The 20,874-nt window shown below is 39.1% G+C and overlaps 1 protein-coding gene across 1 annotated transcript in view; it reads left to right on the top strand.

Moving 5' to 3' along the window:
* Window positions 1-16,315, top strand: part of LOC102432467 (cadherin-6) — a 128,625-nt gene extending 112,310 nt beyond the window's left edge. The window contains exons 7-12 of the mRNA XM_006081482.3: window positions 812-1,065; window positions 6,103-6,239; window positions 8,670-8,791; window positions 9,826-9,943; window positions 10,076-10,327; window positions 15,564-16,315. Of these exons, the coding sequence (XP_006081544.1) occupies window positions 812-1,065; window positions 6,103-6,239; window positions 8,670-8,791; window positions 9,826-9,943; window positions 10,076-10,327; window positions 15,564-16,054 (1,374 nt within the window). The 3' untranslated portion in view covers window positions 16,055-16,315. The remainder of the gene's footprint in view (window positions 1-811; window positions 1,066-6,102; window positions 6,240-8,669; window positions 8,792-9,825; window positions 9,944-10,075; window positions 10,328-15,563) is intronic.
* The last annotated feature ends 4,559 nt before the right edge of the window (window positions 16,316-20,874 follow it).

Here is a 20,874-nt window from a genome sequence, read left to right as displayed (position 1 = left end):
TAAATCACATTCTCGAACGTCTTGATTAATTGTGTTCCTAGTGAGCCTTGTCATATTATTATCCAAAACCAAAAGTCAGCAAGAAGCATTCGGGTTCACTGTGTCTCCAGAAGCAGAGAGGCTTTTCCTAAAGACCTCTGACAACACTGATCATTACTTTCTTTGGCAAGTAATTAGCCCAATGCCCTTATCAAGATAACACTTGGAATATGTTATCGCCTCATGCAACAAGAAAAAAGAAAAAAACCACCACCATTTTTAATCTAATTTATCTGAATAAGGAATAAGGAGTCGTGATAAAAGCTTGTGGTTCTCAATTCTGGCTGCACATTAGAAACACTAGGGCAGATGTGTAATAGTATAAATTCCCATTCCACACACACCCCACACCCCAGACATTGTGGTTTAATGACCCAGATATTGGCAAATTTTAAACACTCATTTGGTGTTTGGTTAAAGTCAGATGTGACAACCCCTGACCTAGAATAATCTACCACATATTCAACAAATTGCCCCTGGTATGGCTCCCTCTAGTCACATAGAAGGATTTATTTTAAAGGGTGACTAACACACTCCTTCTTCTAGGTCCCCTTTCCTAACCATCCACCTTGCACCCTGCTCCCACTTTCATCAGGACTGTGAGCCCTGTGAACTCCCATGGCTTTAGCCCAGCATCACACTGTGGTGACGTCTCTAAGCAATATGATCCTCTTCATTCATCAGTGATTTTCACAAAAAAATAGTTCATATCTTGCCTTTCTGTGTCTTGGCTGCTTTAAATATGTCCCTCTCCCTCACCCTCCCACCCAAGCTGCTGGACTTTGAAAAGAAGAAAGTGTACACCCTCAAAGTGGAAGCCTCCAACCCTCACGTTGAACCCCGCTTTCTCTACCTGGGTCCATTCAAAGACTCAGCCACGGTGAGAATTATGGTGGAAGATGTAGATGAGCCGCCCGTCTTCAGCAAACTAGCCTACACCTTGCAAATAAGAGAAGACGCTCAGATAAACACGGCAATAGGCTCGGTCACAGCCCAAGACCCAGATGCTGCCCGGAACCCTGTCAGGTAAGAGCACTTCTGAGACACACCTCTTTCATAAGGTTCAGTGGATTTATAGTCAAATATGTCTGCAAGTTGGAAAAGATGAATCCTTTTTATCCAAATTGACAGTAGTATCTTCTTGAAAAACTATTCTAAACAGCACCTTTCATCTCCTTACTCAACATAAATATTATTTTATCAGCAGCATAACTTTAAAAACAAAATTGGGGGGCATAAAATGAGCCATAAGGAGCTCCTACATTAAAGTGGTATAAGGTAACACCCCGAATGGCCTGGGATTTTTTTTTTTAAGATCTTACATTTGTTACAGAGTAGTGTGGAGAAAGCATTGTAAAAGTGTTTTTCAAGTGTGGAAGACCTATTGTGTAACACTTTGAGGCAGAATTCTGCTCCATTTGGATGCATAATTTTTTTTCTTCTGGAGAAGTGGATAAGAATGAGAACCATTTCATGATATATGTCTGTGAAATCCTGGGGAAATGAATAGAGCTGAATCCAATTTATACTGTGTAAGCTCTATTTTCCCTGTACTTCCTTTACACCTTAGTTGTAAACCATGTTTCAAGAAAAGCCTCATTGTTCTTTGAGACATTGATGCTTCAGGATTCTGGACCCTTAGCATGAAAGCGTGGAAGTAAACCAACCTCCAGCCTTTACCCAGTAGCTTAGTTGACTACATGAGAAAAGTGCTAAACCAGAATATCACTGTGTAAATGATTCCCCATAAAGAAAGCAAGCGCCCTGACCGGTTTGGCTCAGTGGATAGAGCATCGGCCTGCGGACTGAAGGGTCCCAGGTTCGATTTCGGTCAAGGGCATGTACCTTGGTTGCGGGCACATCCCCTCCTGGCATGTTCGAGGCATCAGGGAAACAGAATGATACCAAGTCCCGATCTCATGGAACTTCCATTCTAACTGGGGCAGACAGAAATAAGCAACCGCTAAATATTGTCGTATGTCAGGTAAAAATAAATTGTGAGCAATAAAATAAGACAGTATGGAGACAATAGGTATACGGGAAACTATTTTAGATAGTGTAATCAGGCTTGACCTTGGTAGGAAATAATTTGAGTAAATATTTGAATGAAATGAAGGGATGAACCATGCTGATATCTAGGGGAAGAACATTCCAAGAAGAGAAAAAAACAAGGGTAAGGCCTGAATGCTGGGCCCGCAGAAGGAATAGCAAGGAGGCCCATGAAGAGGGAAGAGTGTGAGTGAAGCCGAGAGTGGCAGGAATGGGGCCACAGGAGGTTGGATGGCTGGTGGAGTCCTACAGGGGTTTGTAGCCCTAGTAAAGGCTGGATTTTATTCTGATTGAGGTAAGAAGCCATTGGAGAGCTTTGAGTAGAAGCGTTACCTAATCCAAAAGTACTTTTTAAAAGGATCACACTGGCTGTGCAGGAAAAATATTGTTGCAGATAAGAGTTTGAGACTCTAAGGCAGTCATTTCCTAACTTTATTGCCTTTGAGCCCTTTGTTTACATGAAACCTGTGGCAAGTCCCAAATCTAAAACACAAAAATGCCTGGCTTACTTTCAGAGAATAATTTTAAATCCTGTTGTTTCATCGTCCTACTGGAATATCTAGACTCCTTGAATTGGACTGTGGACAACCCAAAGTAGCCACATGAGAGCTCCATGGACCAAGTGCTCCTCCATTTACATTAGGGTTATTAATAAGGAAAATGAATGATGGCTTTCACCTTATAACACAAATAATTTTAAGTACTTTAACAACTATTCTCTCACTTGGAGTTTGTTCTAACTGTGTGAGGAAAAAACCTTAGCAAGTCAATGTCGAGATGAATTTAAAAGTGCTAATACTGAGGTTGACAAATACGAGCATCACTTACCTCCTTGACAAGGTCAACTTGTTTTTCACTGGAAGAGATAATGTCTTCTGGAAATTTAGGCTGAATTTTTATGTCTATTTTTCTTTTTATACCAAATATCATTTTTACTCACTGCATTATATTATGTTTTGTGAAAATAAGGAGATTGTCAAACTAGGTTGGCTGACAGCTAATTTTGAAGTTTCCTTCTGCTAGCCCTCCCTTGCTAGATATGGATTTGATATATAAATATAGATTTAAGGATAGAAATACACATAAGTATATTGGTATATAAGTACATATGCCATTGATTCCTTTTATAGCATAAAATTGATTCTTATATTAGGAAAGTACATCCATATATATTGAACTGCTAGGTGCTAGACAATATGTTAGGTCTACAACTAATGCTAGAGAATCCTCCCCCCAAACATTAATATATCATTATGCAGGCACAAATCTTTAACTCTTCAATAACATAAAATAATTTTCATCCAATAACCATCACAAATGACCTTTGATTTCCATAAAAGAGCCTTATAAAATGTCACTATGAATCCATATTGTGAAAAGTTACATGCATGCACACTTCCTTCCTAACCCTCAAATCTTCCTGACTTGAAGACGCATTAGAAGACAAATTATTGAATCACAGAATACAATAAAGTTTTAGAAAGAAAAAATAGTACTATCTAGCAAAATGATCTGCTACCATCATGCGGGGATTGATTACCTTGTTCCTCATCAGTTATAATTAGAATTAATGAGACTGGATAGTAAGTAGCCTGGATATAAACTGGAAATATTTGGAAAGAAAAACAACTAATAAATAAGACTTTACATGCAACCATCTTTTCTAAACAATATAAACATTTTAGGTTTTCTATTAATTTTTAAATCTCCCAATTAAAGAAAAAATATATACATTTTGGTATTTACTTTTAAAGAAAAGAAGTTATTTTTCTTTAGAACCTAAAGCTGCCTTCGACTAGAAGTTCCTCACCTTGTACCCTTTATGTCAAGGCTTGATGGGAAAATATGATTGATTGTAAAACTTAAAACTATAGCAAGATAAAAAGAGGCAAAGAACAAGATAAGATTACTGCTGTAACAGCTTATAAAGGCAATAGGCAACACATTTTAAGCTTGATGTACTTCATGAGGAAAAATATATATTTGTAGATAATTATTAAATTTCTTACAATCTATGAATATTGAGATTTTCTTTTTTATTGGTTTATTATTAATTATTTTTAATTAAGTATGTAAATATTTATCATTCTCAGATTAAAAATGAAGGTGATCAAGCAAGTTCAATGCTATTGCCTAAATTCTTAATAAATGTTGATTCATGACATAAATGGAAAAATAAGACCTATTTCATCTGTTTCAATCCTTTTGATAACAAAACATTAGGTTTCTATAAATTGAAATGAAAATTCTAACCCAACTTGATAAATATAGATCCATTGTGATCTTAACTCACTCTTTTTTAAAAAATATGTTTTTATTAATTTCAGAGAGGAAAGGAGAAAGAGATAGAAACATCAATGATGAGAAAGAATCATTGATTGGCTTCTTCCTGCATGCCCCACACTGGGGATCTAACCCACAAGAGAATTGAACCCGTGACCTCCTGATTCATAGGTCAGATGTTCAACCACAGAGCCACACTGGGCGGGCCATTCATTCTCTTTAAAACCAGGCTTGCACAGCCTGCAATAATTGGATGTATGTTTTATTTTGACTCCTGCTAAATGAAAAAAATAGATTTTATTAAGCTAAAATATCTTGTTTATTATAATTCACTAGTTATATTTTAAAACAATAATTAACTGAAAGAGAATATTGGACATTATACACATTAGTAACAAGGGTTTATTTTTCTTAGAGCATTTATAATAAACTCACATATGTATGACTAATTAGATCATTTACTTAAATTGTATTTCTTCTGAGCCAACGTTTTTAAATCACCCAACATGATATAAATGTTGAGAATCCAGCTAAAATGGGCAGTTTTTGTTCCTAATGACCTTAACATATCAACTTTCTTCTGAGTTTTCTCTTTAACGTTCTCCCCCATAAAACAGAATGTACTACTTTTCCCCCTTACACAGCTATTCCAAAACTAGTGATCAATTTATAAAGATGATAACAGTTCTCAAAATCTACTAGTCTTCTGTCAGTTTCCATGTTGAAGACTCTTCCTTCTTTGGTTTCTAAGACACACTCTTGGTTTTCTTTGAATTCTCCAAACTCTCCTTAAACATCTATCAAGTTCCTTACTGCTCTGGGCCCTGTCCTAGTCCGGCACATCTCTGTTGTAGAGTTCGTCCTCTGAGTGATTATGTCACCATTGTTATTCTCCCTTCCCAGGACACTCTCTTCCTGAAGAGTTGAATAGGGAATCTAGATTTTCAGTCCAGATTTTCATCTTGAGCATCAGACTAGAAACCTCAGTCCAGACTTTTCTCAGGGTTTATTCCTCAACATGTCAAAACTGGAACTTATGATCTTCCCCAAATCCCGTTCTTCACAAATTCCTGTCAGTTTGTGTCAGAACCGTCCAACCAATTTCCTCAATTCTCCTCTATTCAACCAGAGATCTTGGCTAAATGTGTTTTAGATCATGACACTCCTGCTTAAGATCCGTTGGTAGAGCTACATCACTCTTAGAAGAAGTCACAGCTTCTTAACATGGCCAGCCCATCCTTCCACAGTCCAACTGTGGATCTCTTCCCAAGCTCAACCTCTACCCCATTGCCTGCCTCACTAACCTCAGCCACACTACCCATCTTTTGCTTTTTTTAACATAACTTTCAAAATAAAATAAATATTAAACAAATAGCCAATAATCCCAATTATTCATACAAACACACACGCACATTAAAGTTCTGAGGTTCTAAAAACTTGAGTTATTATAACAATTACTATACAAACTTGGCCCAAATTATATTTTTAAAAAGAAACTTCAGTGGTGATATTCAAAACCATGCAGCTTATCTACTGGGTTTACTATTAAGACCTCAGTTGTCAACAACTAATTTCTCAGAATATTTTGCTTAATGTTAAGCTATAGATATTCAAATATATGCTACTGTTAGAAAAAAAATTCATGTAACAGATTTCTGGGAACAGTTTTAGGATGTGAGAATGACAAATACAAAGAAAAAAGCCTTTATAAATTCTATTCTGCATTTCCAGGTATTCTGTCGATCGACACACAGATCTGGACAGAATATTCAACATTCATTCTGGAAATGGTTCCGTTTTTACATCGAAACTTCTTGACCGAGAAACATTGCTGTGGCACAACATTACAGTGATAGCAACGGAGACCAGTAAGTCCAACCCCGTACCATGCTGTCCTCGATTGACTGAGCGTCCCAGCAAGGGCTGGTGAAGCATGCCCTGCTCAATACATATTGAAGGAAAGAGCCCTGAAATGATTTGCAATAATGTTTCCTCTAGACATATGTTGGTTCAGTCACAAATGCAACTGTGGAAATTCAGCAGTTTAGAAACAATAAAATGGGAAAGCATCTGTGTTAGCTGGGGTTGAACTGGTACATGTTGGATTAGACTTCAAAAAGCTTATAAACCAGAATATTGCAGAAGCAGCTGGAAAAAAATGAGCTGCTTAAAATGGTTAGACAATGTGTGTGTGGGGGGGGGGGGGCGGGGGATGGAGGGATCAAATACATTCTAAAAAGTAGGCACTGTTTGAAAATTTCTTGGATATTCATCCTCTAATTTTCTATTTTTCAATTGTTACAGAATTAAGAGATATAAATTTTAACTTTCCCATGGTACACCAAATGAGCAGCACAATAAAGTGTTTAGAATGGATTTTATGGCAGTCGCTATGAAATTTAAGGCAAAGAAAATCAGTGCCAAAGGAAGGCTTCAAATAAAATGATTATACACAGTGAACATTGTGCAATGTAAACACAATGTGTAGGGCTAAGTGCATGAAAAAAAATGATCTTGAAAAATATTACTTAAATGTTTAAAAATAGGCTTCTACTAAAGTATGGCATATTTTTTAGTTTTTGGTTTTCTGCTTAGTATAAAAATTTTATTTTAAAAAATTTAACTCAGTTGGGTGTCTGGTGTGAAACATTCCATATCGAATGGTATATTACAGTAGCATTCTTTGTCAGCATAACTTACGAGATTTGAGTGGCTGAAGGATATTGAGTAGAAAAAAAAATAACCAATATGGGTAAAATGAAGCATTGTTTTTTGATAGCGATGAAAACTCCTCATTATCAATTTGTTATGGCAGTATTTGCTCTTCAGAATTTATGTAGAGGGACTAATGTGGATATCAATGATAGGGCACATTTAAAGCTTTGGAATGATGAAATCATTTCCCACCAAAAAGTACCATTTTTCTAAAACATCAGGAATTTTTTAAGCTTTGTGCCTAAAATATTCTGTTTTTAAGATTTACAGTTTCTATGATATATTTGAAATCACTAGTGATAAAGACCTTTCAAAACTTTACCTTCAGCAGCTCTAACTTTGGAAGAATAGTGAGAGCAAAATGTTAGACACAAAGGAGCTTAAAAATTGCCCTTCTTAACTACCTTTGTTTATGCAAAACCAAGAGCTTAAATCCAGGTCACTTACTCCTACTCCAAGGCCTTTGCACCTGCTATGTCCTCTATCCAGAGAGCCAGAAATATTCACATGGTTTAATCCTTTTATTCATTCATGTCGGTACAAATGGCATCTCATCAGAGAAGCCATCCCTGGTCATTCCATTCAAAGTAACACATCCATCTCTCTCCAACTCCTTTTCCCTGTTTAATTTCTCCATAGCATTTACCATCTGACACATTATATTTTTATACGTTCACAGTTTGCTACCCGCACTAGAATAGAGCTTCAGGAAGCAGGATCTTTGTTGGGTTCCCCATGTGTTCCGGCACTCCAAATAGTGGCTGGCACAAATTAGATATTAGATGCTCCCTAAATATTTATCAAGTGAGTGAACAAATAGACATATGAGCAAAGTGAAAGAAGAAAGCTGAGGTTGGAGACTCCGACTTCTGATTTGTAGACCAGGAACCTGTCTACTACACTACCCAGGAGGTTGTCATGGAAGATAACCAGAGTGCTTTGCTGCTCTATCGTACACTATGAACAGCCTGGGCGTTGGAGTCATACAGACCCCAATCTGAATCTAAGCTCTACTCCTTACTGTCTCTGGGCAAATTACCTAACCTCTCTGTGCCTCCATTTCCTCACCTATAGAAGGGGGGCAGTAGTCTCAGAAATTTGCACGGATTAAGGAAGATAATGTAGCCAAGTGCTTAGCACAATGTTCAGCTCTTATTCAGCACTCACACTAAAAAACTAAGATAATAACAATCACTCATCCCCCCACCCCACCCCCACCATGACCCCTTGTCCACATTTCCCCACCTGCCTGCTTCCTTGGCTTCCTTTAAAATCTGGCTCTAAAGGGCCTCTGTAGGGTGGCTTTTCTCTATACTCTGATGTTTATTACCCAGTTATACTCCATCAACACATGTACCTGTGTCTCCCAGGTATCTCCCTCAGGTGTACCTAATGGACCAGAAGTGCCAAACGATCTAATTCTACTTTTTTGTGACTACATTGGTACTGAATGCTCTCTGGTACTCACAGCAGCCTTGGGGAGTCTGTGTATGAATGAGAAAGAAGGAGTGAGTGACTATTGTCTAAAAGGGACTGGTGACCCACATATAAATGTGTCTTCCTTTCGTTTTGGCATGTTGCAGATAATCCAAAGCAGAGCAGCCGAGTACCTCTCTACATTAAAGTTCTAGATGTCAACGACAACGCCCCAGAATTTGCTGAATTCTATGAAACCTTTGTCTGTGAAAAGGCAAAAGCAGATCAGGTGAGTTTCATACGAAAGTAAATTAATTTAGTTGGGTTAATTTAGATCCTCTAATAATTCAGATGATAAACAGAACCAAGGGCCAGTTTTGAATTATCTATGAAGTGAATGCTAACAAAATTAATACTATAAGTAAGAACCAGGATGAATGTTTAACTTGCATAAGAGAACAAACACTTTTTTTAAGAACTGGAAGTTCATCAGTCTCAAAGTCTGATGCTGATTCCAAATCAGCCTTAAGGTTTCATTAAAGTAGATTAGTCACAGCTTTATTGGAAAAATCTTTATTGGTAAGCAGATAGTTTTAATTACCATACATATTGGAAAGTAATCGCTAGAACATATTTTACAAACTCCTATGATGCATAGTTCCACTCACTTACATTGCCCATCTGTACAAGTAATACACATTCATGAGTGCTTTACACATGTCCCCATCTGAAATAGGTCTTTTCTGCCAGTGATATAGAAATTATGTCTCAGTTTGTCAAAATAGAAGTGCACTTTTAAAATGCATGCTAACGTGGGCAGCTGAAGTTATGTGTTTTATGTACCAATTTTCTTTTTAACTTTTTTGCAAGTTGATGGCTTTTGTATATGCCCAGATTGCATTTCTCAGCAGGCTGGCCACCGGTTGCCTCCATGTTCTTAACTTACAATGTTGTCACAGATCACTGTGATATTGTATAGCTTTGTATCACCCTAGAGCTGATGTTTCTCCACCCAGGTGACTTTTGTCCCTCAGGGGGCATTTAGCAATGTCTGGGACATTTTTGATCATCACAAGGAAGAGGGTGCTACTGGTATCTAGTGGGAGGAGGCCAGGCTTGCTGCTAACTTCCTACAGGACAGCCTCACCGCCAGGATTAGCTATAGCTATTTCCAACCCATCAGTTCTTTGCATAGAGTGGACTCATTGTAAACTTTATAGAGGCTATCATTTTTTAAATTAAAACTAGAGCAATTTACTGCAACACTGTAGGGAACACGTTAAGTTACAAAACTTTCTGACAGCTTTGTGGTTTGGGTTTCAGTTGATTCAGACCCTCCGAGCTGTTGACAAGGATGACCCTCAGAGCGGGCACCAATTCTCCTTCTATTTGGCCCCAGAAGCAGCCAGTGGCTCCAACTTTACCATCCATGACAACAAAGGTAAATGAGCCCACGTGACTTTCTCTATCTCTATACTTACCCCTGTACCTATATCCCTCTATTCCCCTCCCAATTGATCCACCACATGAGGCGGTATCCACATGCACTCACCAATTTGCTTTCCTGTTGCAGACAACACAGCGGGAATCTTAACGCGGAAAAATGGCTACAATAGACACGAGATGAGCACCTATCTCCTGCCTGTGGTCATTTCAGACAACGACCACCCAGTGCAAAGCAGCACGGGGACAGTGACTGTCCGGGTCTGTGCATGTGACCACCATGGGAACATGCAGTCCTGCCACGCGGAGGCCCTCGTCCACCCCACGGGCCTGAGCACGGGGGCTCTGGTGGCCATCCTGCTGTGCATCGTGATCCTACTAGGTAAACTGCTTCTCCCTGCATCCTCTCTCCCCATGCTGAGGGGCACACTCTCTTTCTGTGACACTCTAGCCACCTCCCCGCTTAAGGCATACAGCCTAATCTAGGTGAGGAGAGTTACATGCTGAGACTCTGTGTTGTTCCACCATGAACTAGCTTTTGCTTGACTCTGGCTTTGGGGAATGAGCAGATGTGGAACTTGCCCGTGTTTTTACCTACCTAGGGAACCACTGCACCAAAGAATCTCTTACCTATCAGACTGGGACTGGATCTCAGGGGGATATGAGGGCAGCATAAATATACCCTCTTCGTTTCATTTGTTGGTTAATATTTAACCTGACAAACATTGTTAAATTTTAAAGAATGAAAGTCATCTGACATGGAGTATCTGATGAAGGCCCATTCTATGAAGGTCAAGTGTAAAAATCAATGGGAAAGTGGAAAGAGGAATGCAATGACTTTTTCTCTCTCATACAGGAAAACAAAAGCAAATAAATTTTCCCTAACCCAGCAAAATTAAACCCACTTAAATAACAACCTTCTTAGCATTGCTCTATAATTGCCATGCATAATATCTATTATTTCTCAGAATCTCGATAATAAAGAACTTCTGTGACCAAGGAAATAAACCTGGGACCTAAAAGATACAAATGTAAGAAAAGCAAAAATCAAGGTGTAACAATAATTCAAATGAAATTTTTTTACCCCCGACCAACAGATTAAGCACATAAGCTGAGCTCAAAGTGATCCAGCAGCACCTTGACTGTTGTGAACTAAGAAATAAAATATTAGCTAATGCAACACTTCCAAAAATAAAACTTAGATTTGTATAGCTTGCTACACAATGGGAAAAGAAAAGTAAGAACTTAGAGTTAACCTGGTTACCCGGGGGAGTGGGGGGGGGGGGGTGACAGTACAGTGACTTTGAGAAGAGCTAAGTAAGACCTACATTTCTCCAAGAAGAGAATGAGAATGCCTAGGGATCTCTGCTCAAGAGCTTCACATTCCAGATCAGCTCTGCTAATTATAACAGAAGCCTTGAAACTCAGCTACAGAACTGTGCTGTGATTCTCTTTGTCATCTAATCTTTGGGGAAAGTATTTTAAGATATGAGGATAAATAAAAACGACAGTATGCAAAGACAAATCAGTGCTCCTAATGGTGAGCCTGTAAAAACTGTTTTGGAAGAGAAGAATATGAATAGTTTTAATTTTTATTTCTAAAAGGAGGTTATTTTTAGAAGGGCTGGATGGGGAGGTAGAATTCCATGGACTCTATTATGGTCTATGGAAGGAGAGCGATTATCATCTCTAGAGGTGATTCTTCCTTTCCCTCATCACCTACCCATTTTCTCCTTCCCCTTTTCTTCCTCCTGACCAGCCCCCTTTACCCTCCCTTTCCATCCCTTCCCTCCACTAAATTCGCTATCTCCTCATTACTTCTAATTTGCCTCAGTGCCTCCCACATCTTGTCTAATCTCTTCAGCATTCTATACTCATTAAAAAAGAAGAAAAATGGGATTTAACCTTTAACTAGGCTCACTTCATGAGCTAGACACTGAGCAAGATACTTTCCAAATGTTTTTTTTTTTCTCACTTAAACCTCTGCCCCATCTGGCAATATATTCATCTGCATCTTAAATGTGAAAACTGAGGCTCCAAGATGTGCAGTCACACAGCTAACAGGTGACAGAACTAAGTTCCAAACTCAGGTCTTGTCCCCATGAGCCTTGTGCTTCCACGTGGCACTCTACTTTCTTTGTGAAGTTATGCACGGAATGCAAGGAAACTTCTAGGCCAGTGGTCGGCAAACTGCGGCTCGTGAGCCACATGCGGCTCTTTGGCCCCTTGAGTGTGGCTCTTCCACAAAATACTGACTTCTGAGCATGGGCCACGAAGTTTCAATCGCACTGTACGTGCGTTCCCGCATGTGGTATTTTGTGGAAGAGCCACACTCAAGGAGCCAAAGAGCCACATGTGGCTCGTGAGCCGCAGTTTGCCGACCACTGTAATCTAAGCTGAAAGAGAGCCGGAAGTGAAGCGACAGAGGAAGAAAGTGGAAGTAAACCTGAGAGTTTATAAGAGAAGGAAAGCCAAATAGGAGGGGATCTGCAGTCAAGAAAGTGGATCAGGTGGCAACTATTGTTTTATTTACAAAAACAAACAAACAGTAAAACAACGGCTACATTTCGTGTCTCTATGGTCCTTTAGAGTTTGCAAAACATTCACATATATTAACTCATTCCTGACAACAACATTGGGCGTTATGATATTGCTTCTCTTTTCAGAGAAGGAAACGGAGTTAGACAAGTCAAATCCTTTAAGTAAACCTGATCCCAATGCCTTGCTACTTTCTAAGTTATATGGTGGGGTTTGAGCACAATTTTGTCCACAGGTCTCCTCCTCCAAAATAATTTTATTACTGTCTTCTGCCCAAGGGAGTAAGGGAGGGGGAGGCTCAGTGACTGGGAAGGGCACGTCCTTGGTCAATTACTCTCTCGGAACTTTTTTGCTCCGTGTGCTTAGATCACACGTTTTCCATTTATAAAAGTTAGCTTTGGAAAGCTCTCTCTTCTTGACAGTTATACTATCAAGAAATTCTATTCAGATGTGCCTCGGGCTACTAAGAAAAGATCTAGGCAGTGGTAGCTGTAGGAGCATTAGGCAGTGAATAAATGCCTTTGAATGACTGGATATACCCTCTCTCTCCTAGACAGCTGCACTTTTAGGTACACATAGGACTAAAATAAAAGATGTAGGTAGCTTAAGCTGGGGAAGAATTAGGAAGTGATAAATGCCTGCCTTCAATAATGGAACAAACCCGTGGATGATGAGTTTAATTTTTTGAGAGTGAGTTTGCTTGATGCTCTTCTCTAATCCCAAAGGCTGCTCTTACTCACAACCTTCTGTTTTGCAAATCCATGTCACTGGTCACACTGCAAGGCAGTATAGAAAGGTAGATTGTGAGCATCCCTTTGCCCAAAGCCCTGCAATTTCTACCCACCCAGACCCCAGAGTAAAGTGAAGGCATACAGAAGCACCCACAACCCCACATGAGGTGGCCCTTCCCTACTGCTCTCCTCTCCTGGTTCCCGCTGCTCCAGCCACAGGGTCTCCTAGCTATTCCTCAAACACTCCAGGCACTCTCTCTCCAGGGCCTTCTACCTCTAACCTCTTCACCAGAGAGCTCCTTGGATAACTCCTCATGTCTTTGCTCGAATGTCACTTTCTCAATGATGCAATCTACCCCCAAAATAAATAGACAGCTCCTCAAACATGCATGGAAACACTCCCATCCTCCTGACTCTACTTATCACCTTTTTAGTACTTTCGGTATTTGTTATGCACATTGTTTATTTTCTGTCTCCTCTACCACCACCTCCTGCCCACCTTATTAGGACTTGATCAATTTTTTTATTGATAGTGCCAAGACCTAAACCTGACACAGAGTAGGCACTACATAAATATTTATTGAATGAATGAATAAATAAATACCCTGAATGGACATGACAAATGAGGCATCAGAATACTCTCTGGCAGCAAAAGACAATGTTATACAACCACACATTTGAAAAAGGCAAAATTGTATAGCCTTGAGAAATGGTCTATAATCCAAACATGTGTCAAAGCATGGTTCAGTATGGGCTTTGTAGTCTGGCTGACCTGGATTTCAACTGCTTGTACATGTGACATCTCTATGTAACTTCCTCTATGTAAAATGGAATTAATAATGATGGTACCTATTTTGTAGGGCTATTATGATAATTAAATGAGATCAGTATGTAAAGCACTTAGCCCAGTGCTGGACACATAGAACTCTCTCAATAGGTAACCAATTATCAATACTATTAACATCTAAAATGTTAATGTATAGACACAATGTGTGCATGTATCCATTATTATATAGGTAGATATAAATATTCATCAATCATTCTTTTCTTTTATTTTTATTTTATTTTATTGGGGTGACATTAGCCAACATGAACATATAGGTTTCATGTGTGGATTACTAATTTACAAAATCTGCATATAGGACCATGTGCTCACTACCCAAAGTCAAATCTTCTCCTGTCACCTCATATTAGGATAGCTTTCTTCCCCCACCCCCCGCCCTCTGCCAACCACCACACTGCTGTTTGTGTTCTTAATGCGATAATTCAATTTTCATGGCTTATTTAAAAATGGGACCATGTTATGGATGACAGAATAAAGAGATGTTACTGGTACTTCCTGTAATAAAGTCCCCTGCACAAATCCAGTTTAACAAGGCATGTTCTTCCCTGGGTAGCTGTTGTCTCTCTACGCTGTTGCTATTTTTTTATTTTCCCACCCATATGTCCATTTGCAGATGTGTGTCTCTACAGGTAGCCAGCTGTGTTCTAGCCAGCCAGCTGGGAAGAAACACCAGGAGCTATTTAAACACAACTCTTCCTTCATCTCTAATTTGACTTAGGAGGAAAAAAATCAAAAGACTGAATATCCAGGCAATAAGCTTGCAGAACATGAATCTTTGAAAGATTTCCTTTTTCATCCCCACTTAAACGTGTGCATTTTGTTTAGCTTGAACAGAAATAATCTGGCACGTGTATGACCTGACCCCTTCGAATGGGCTGAAATCCAAAGTGGCTTTCGGAATTGTATCTGGGTCTCTCCAGGTACTATCTGTAATGTTGCCTCAGATGTAGGAGAGGTATGCAAATAGCCACATCTCTACTTTGGGTTCGAAACTAATTTTACACTCTTCTCAGGAAAACAAAAAAGAAAGCACAGTGCAGAAGTTATTTTAGATGTGGAGTTATGCAAGCCCTTCCGCACGTAGGGAAGGTGCCAGCCTTGTGCTTTTAAGCAGACTCGGAGCGTTTTCGGTGTTCAGCATAATTTGCACTCTCCCTGCCGTACTCTCACTCCGGCCGAGCTTTCTTTTTCTATTAGCATTTTCTCTGTTCCCTTCCCTTGAAACCAGTTCGTTATTTCAAAGCAAAAAGGACCTACTGACAAAACCTGGCAATGTTTTATCCTCTGCTTAAGTGGTGCCCTTCTTTCAAATATTTCCTCCGTTTCTCTGGGGTCCTGCTTTGATCCTGAAGGAAGGCAAATGCGCGCTTAAAGAGGTAAAAGTTGAGTCTGCACTTGCCTAGAGGACTTTTAAAACCTGCCCTGGGCGCCCAGGCTTCCCTCCCGGCTGGCACTGGGTGGCACATTAACCTCCCCTTCCCTTGCTGTTTTGTTTCTGCTTCCAGTGACCGTGGCGCTGTTCGCAGCTCTGCGGCGGCAGCGGAAAAAGGAGCCTCTGATCATTTCCAAAGAGGACATCAGAGACAATGTTGTCAGTTACAACGACGAGGGGGGCGGCGAGGAGGACACGCAGGCCTTCGATATCGGCACCCTGCGGAACCCCGAGGCCATCGAGGACAGCAAACTGCGCAGGGACATCGTGCCCGAAGCCCTTTTCCTACCCCGACGGACTCCGGCCGCCCGAGACAACACCGACGTCCGCGATTTCATTAACCAAAGGTTGAAGGAAAATGACACGGACCCCACGGCCCCGCCCTACGACTCCTTGGCCACCTACGCCTACGAGGGCGCCGGCTCGGTGGCCGACTCCCTGAGCTCGCTGGAGTCGGTGACCACGGATGGAGACCAAGACTACGATTACCTTAGTGACTGGGGCCCTCGCTTCAAAAAGCTCGCAGACCTGTACGGAGGGGCCGACAGCGACAAGGACTCCTAATCCGTTGCCTTTTCCATTGGACGGAGGATGCTGAACTGTGTGACGTGGCTGTTTCTTCCCAGGGACGCACTGCTCCCTGGAGGGTGCCCTGTCCCGCCCGGTTCAACAAGTCGATGGCTGCAGGCCTGTGGCTCCGATGGCAGAGACCTTTTTCTAGTACACTTTTATGAGCTTCCAAGAGGCAAATGTTTATTTTTTAGTGCATCCAGTGAACCACGTCGGCCCCGCAGGCACCGTGCTGGAGGAGAGGATGGAGAGCAGGACGTGCCCCCGCGTCCCCTGGGGGAAGTTGGGACCATGTTCATCCCACCGGCCTGGCCTTTTGTACTCCACCCGTTGACTCAGGTCAGCTCACTGCTCTGACTCCACCTTTCGATGCTAACGGGATGAAGGACTGTTCTTTAAGGATAAAATATAGTTTTAGTGAAAGAAATAAGGGAGGAACGACCGTGAAGTTGTTCCCGGTATATCAGCTCACAAGGAGACAACGAACTATATATATATGGGTGTGTATTTCTGTCGCAATGAATTTAAAATGACATTTGCCCATCCTGTTTGTTCTTCAAGAACTTTTTCTGACACCTGTGACTGTTCTAAGCATGATATCCACCAATGTTTTGAGATTCTCATTCCTCTGAAGGAATAGGAGCAAATTAAATAGCGACATTCAAAAACAACCAAAAAAATAAAAATAAGTAAGACCTCATTCCTTACCACTAACTCATAATTTGTTATATATTAGCCATGTAAAAGTTTGCCCTTGTACCATAGAAGGGAAAATTGAAAATAGCTAATAATATTAACAAAGGAGATATTTAGCATATTTTAAAATCTGGGCCACCAAATGTACCACAGATCACTTGAATTTTTTCCAACCGTCAGTAGGTTAATTACAAGTAAGTCTAATTGTTTAAAAAGTTCTTGAAGGAACTTTTCTGAGATAAATTTTAACTTCTTGTCTGTAGTTGTTGTCAGTATTATTCTAATATATACTTGAAAGTAGCAGTGTGAGGTACAATAATTCATGTTCTCCAGATACTTCTTACTAAATTAAGTTGCATTAGTAAAGGTAGATTAAATAAAACTTAAATCCCACTCTCAGAGTTTAATGGGGTGGTAAGAGCTAGTCACACTTGAACCTGACACCCTGTCCTTCACATCCGGAAACACCTATATATTTATATAACGTGATAGATGTAGATGAACGTTGAAATCATGGTGAAAACCTATATATGACATGCTTGGAAGATGCTTACAAAGGGAAAAGTTGGATTCCCTACAACAAGAGTGTTTAAGATTATAATTAAAATGATAGTTGGCTTTCAAAAGCATTAATATTTTTTCATTGTTTTTAACTTTATTTCCATGGCAACTCTGCTCTCTTTGTCTTTGAACAATGATAAAGTAATGGTCTCAAATGATGACAGAAGATAATGTACAATCCATCCAAATCTATTATTTCTCTAATTATGCAATTAGCATCATAGTTATTATCCAGAAGACCTAACCGAACTGAACTATTCCTTTTGGCAGGTTCAAATCATTTATTTCATGTGGCTGTTCTAATGACTTTTATCATTAGAATCTTCATGGGCAGTCATCAAAAATTTCCAAAGTACTGTAATAAAAACATCCTTATTTGAAAACTTAAAAACAAAACAGGCTATATATATATATCTTAAGAATATGCTGACTTCAATTATTAATCTTAGAGATTTATTTTCAATTAATGCTAATTTTCTACAGATAATCTTAGTGTCATATCCATTTGGGGATAATGTCATATCAGCACATAATTTTTATTTGGAAACACACTGTCATTTAGTTAAGTTTTAAATAGAGATATTACCCAGGAAGTAAAGATGGCACATTTAAAATTAGAGAAATGTAGTGTTTTGGATTACCCATTTAGAGTGAAAAATTTTTACAACCATGTTATTCCTTGTGTTTCCTGAATGTTTTCCTATTTTTGTAAAGTACTTCCCTGTATACTAACAAGTATTTCACGCTTAGGTTATTTCCTGCTTTTATGGTTTTCTTTTCCTAGTTACACACACATAGGAATGCAAACAAAATACTACAGGAGGGTTTCCTTGTAATGAAGTGACACATATCATAGTCATAGGTAAGCACTGGGAAAAGGTAGCTTAGTAAAGTTAATAAGAATTAGTTATCTATAGCAATAGACCAGCACCTTAATCACATGACTTACTATAAAATTAAAGAGTTCCTATCATTATGTTTTATGTCATGTAACAAATTGAATCAAGAAAGTTCTATAAAAAGAAAACTATCAGCAGAAGTCTTCCTTTTGAACTTTTGGCATTAATTGGAAAGTCTGAGGGCTGACACTAGCAACTTCCAATATTTAAGGGTAAGGTTTACTCTTTCCTCATAAGTGAGAGTAAGTAAGCTCTGTAGTGGAATATTTGAGATGTAATTGGCCAGATATTTTATCCCATCCTAAAGATGATACAGTCAGTGTACCAAGATCAGGTGAATATCACTAAATATTGAAATAACTATTTAATCTCTTACCGCAGAAGCTGATGATGAAGTGAATGTCTAAGAAATTGGATAATTTGAGACTGGAGCTGAATATTTAGCAGTAGGGTCCTGTTAGCATCAAGGCAGAGTACTATTTTCCTACCATTAAGACTCTTTGACATCATGGAAACAATAAGAATCACCATTCCATTATTCCACCCAGGTCTAACTTCCTTCCCACCAAAACATCAGGTCAAGGACCAGGGGCAACACAACTGATCACTGGAGAAAAAAATTAAGATTTTTCAGCTCACTTTTCACATTGTCTCTATCCTGATATTAGATGTTTGTGATGAGAAGTATGAAAAATAGAAAGAGGTAAAATTTTAATATTTGCTTTAATTACTAAGAAACTAAAATTCAGTTAATATAAGCAGATTGCTTTTATGGGTTGTTTCAGGAACTTTGAGGTCTTTCTGAGCCCCCCACCCCCAAGAATTTCTTTAAACCACAAAGATGTTCACTGGAGTAAGCTGACATTTTAAAAACATTCAGCCATTGTGCATACATTTAAAGCCCCTTCACTTCATGGTCACTTTCTCCTGAAAGGCCTAGAATATATTTGTCCCCAAATAAAAAAACTAAATCTAATGGGGGAGAAGAAAAGATGGCTCCATAGAACTATAAGAGAGGGGATCTAGGCACAGTAAATATTTTTTTTTACAGAGCTTTTTTTAGCTTTACAGTTTAGGTGCTTAAAGGGAGGTTCAGATTTAAATTGATTCTATTTTCTTTTTTGTTTGCTTGTTTTTTATATTTTTTTATTGATTTCAGAGAGGAAGGGAGAGAAAGATAGAAATATCAATGATGAAAGAGAATCATTGATTGGCTGCCTCCTGCACGCCTCCTGCACTGGGGATCGAGCCCACAACCCAGGCATCTGCCCTTGACCAGAATCAAACCCGAGACCCTTCAGTCCATAGGCCGATGCTCTATCCAGCTAGGGGTACTCTATTTTCTATTCAATTTTAACTCAGTATAAAAACTTGTGGTTGAGTTTTCATTTTCAGCTCCCAAAAAGTTGTGGAAAAGTTCTTAAAATTGAATCTTTATCCTAGAAGCATCTCAACTTTTTGGATCCAAATTAACTTTAGAATGTTTCCATTATTTTCATTGTCAAGTACATAAATTTTAGTTATCCTGATTTGCTGAACAAGGCCTTATATCAAATGTTTTGTCTTGAAATGCATACACTATGATTGGAGATAATAATGTATATACTATGATTGGGCATTCCTCAGTTCTATAAACTTAAGGGCCAAAAAGACTATGCAGTTGAAAGGAAAGAACAGAGTGGAATCCTGAGAACAAACCAAATATTTAAATCAGGTATAGCTAAATGTATTTTCCCCAGGAAATTCACCACCAAATAAATTACTGTATCTTAGTCACTAATTTTGAAGTAGTGTAATTACTTTGGAAGAACACTCTAGAAAGTCATGACCCTACTATTTTGCAAGGCATCCTCTGAAAAGGATCATTTTAGTGTAATTTTGTCTTTTATGTTTTTATCTAGATGAAATCTTTTTTGAAATTTGACAAGGGATGAAAAATCTACTGCGTTTACATTAACACTACAAGTCAGTCTTCTTTATCAGATTGTAAGAGAGGAAAGATCAAGACGTTGTGTGTGGATCTTCCGGAGGATGAACTATTTTGTAAGGTCTGACAGGCAGCTCTCTTTTCCAGAGCATACAGGATCCCCGTATGGTCTCCTGAAAAGTTCAGTGCTATTACAGTGCAGCATTTTGAATCTCCCTCTGGCATCTTTATGGAATAATTTTCTGAAGGGATAATTCTCTACTAAAATATATCAGACCCTGACCATATTTAATACCCTCTTAGAAAAGAAATACAATGACTTGCACGCTTGTTAAAAGTTAATAAAGAAATAGCTCATTTTTAAGGCCACACGTTTATGGTCTCTGCATCGTCAATTTAATTTAAGCATTGCTGAGACAATCTTTAATCTACTCCCCATTTTGTAATACCTTATTTATGATGCATTTTCATTTTTTAATTTGGGGGGAACATTAGCCCGACCAGAGCCAGCAGATGAAAGTGCCGAAAGGAGGTCAGATGGAAACAGAGCCTTTTACCCACTGTCTCAGTCAGGACCCAGGCACTTAGCTGAAGAGCCACTGGGTTATTAGATTAATTTCAAAAGAGCTTTTATGAATTACTTAATTCTTTTTCTTTTCCTTTTTTCTTTTTTTTGAAAACCCATGGACCACAAACTCAAATTTCTCTTCAAATGGGGTTAATTTGACAAA

This window comes from Myotis lucifugus, unplaced genomic scaffold (genome assembly GCF_000147115.1).
Source record: "Myotis lucifugus unplaced genomic scaffold, Myoluc2.0 scaffold_0, whole genome shotgun sequence".
In the NCBI taxonomy this organism is placed as follows: Eukaryota; Metazoa; Chordata; class Mammalia; order Chiroptera; family Vespertilionidae; genus Myotis; species Myotis lucifugus.
This window is presented reverse-complemented; position numbering and strand designations above follow the sequence as displayed.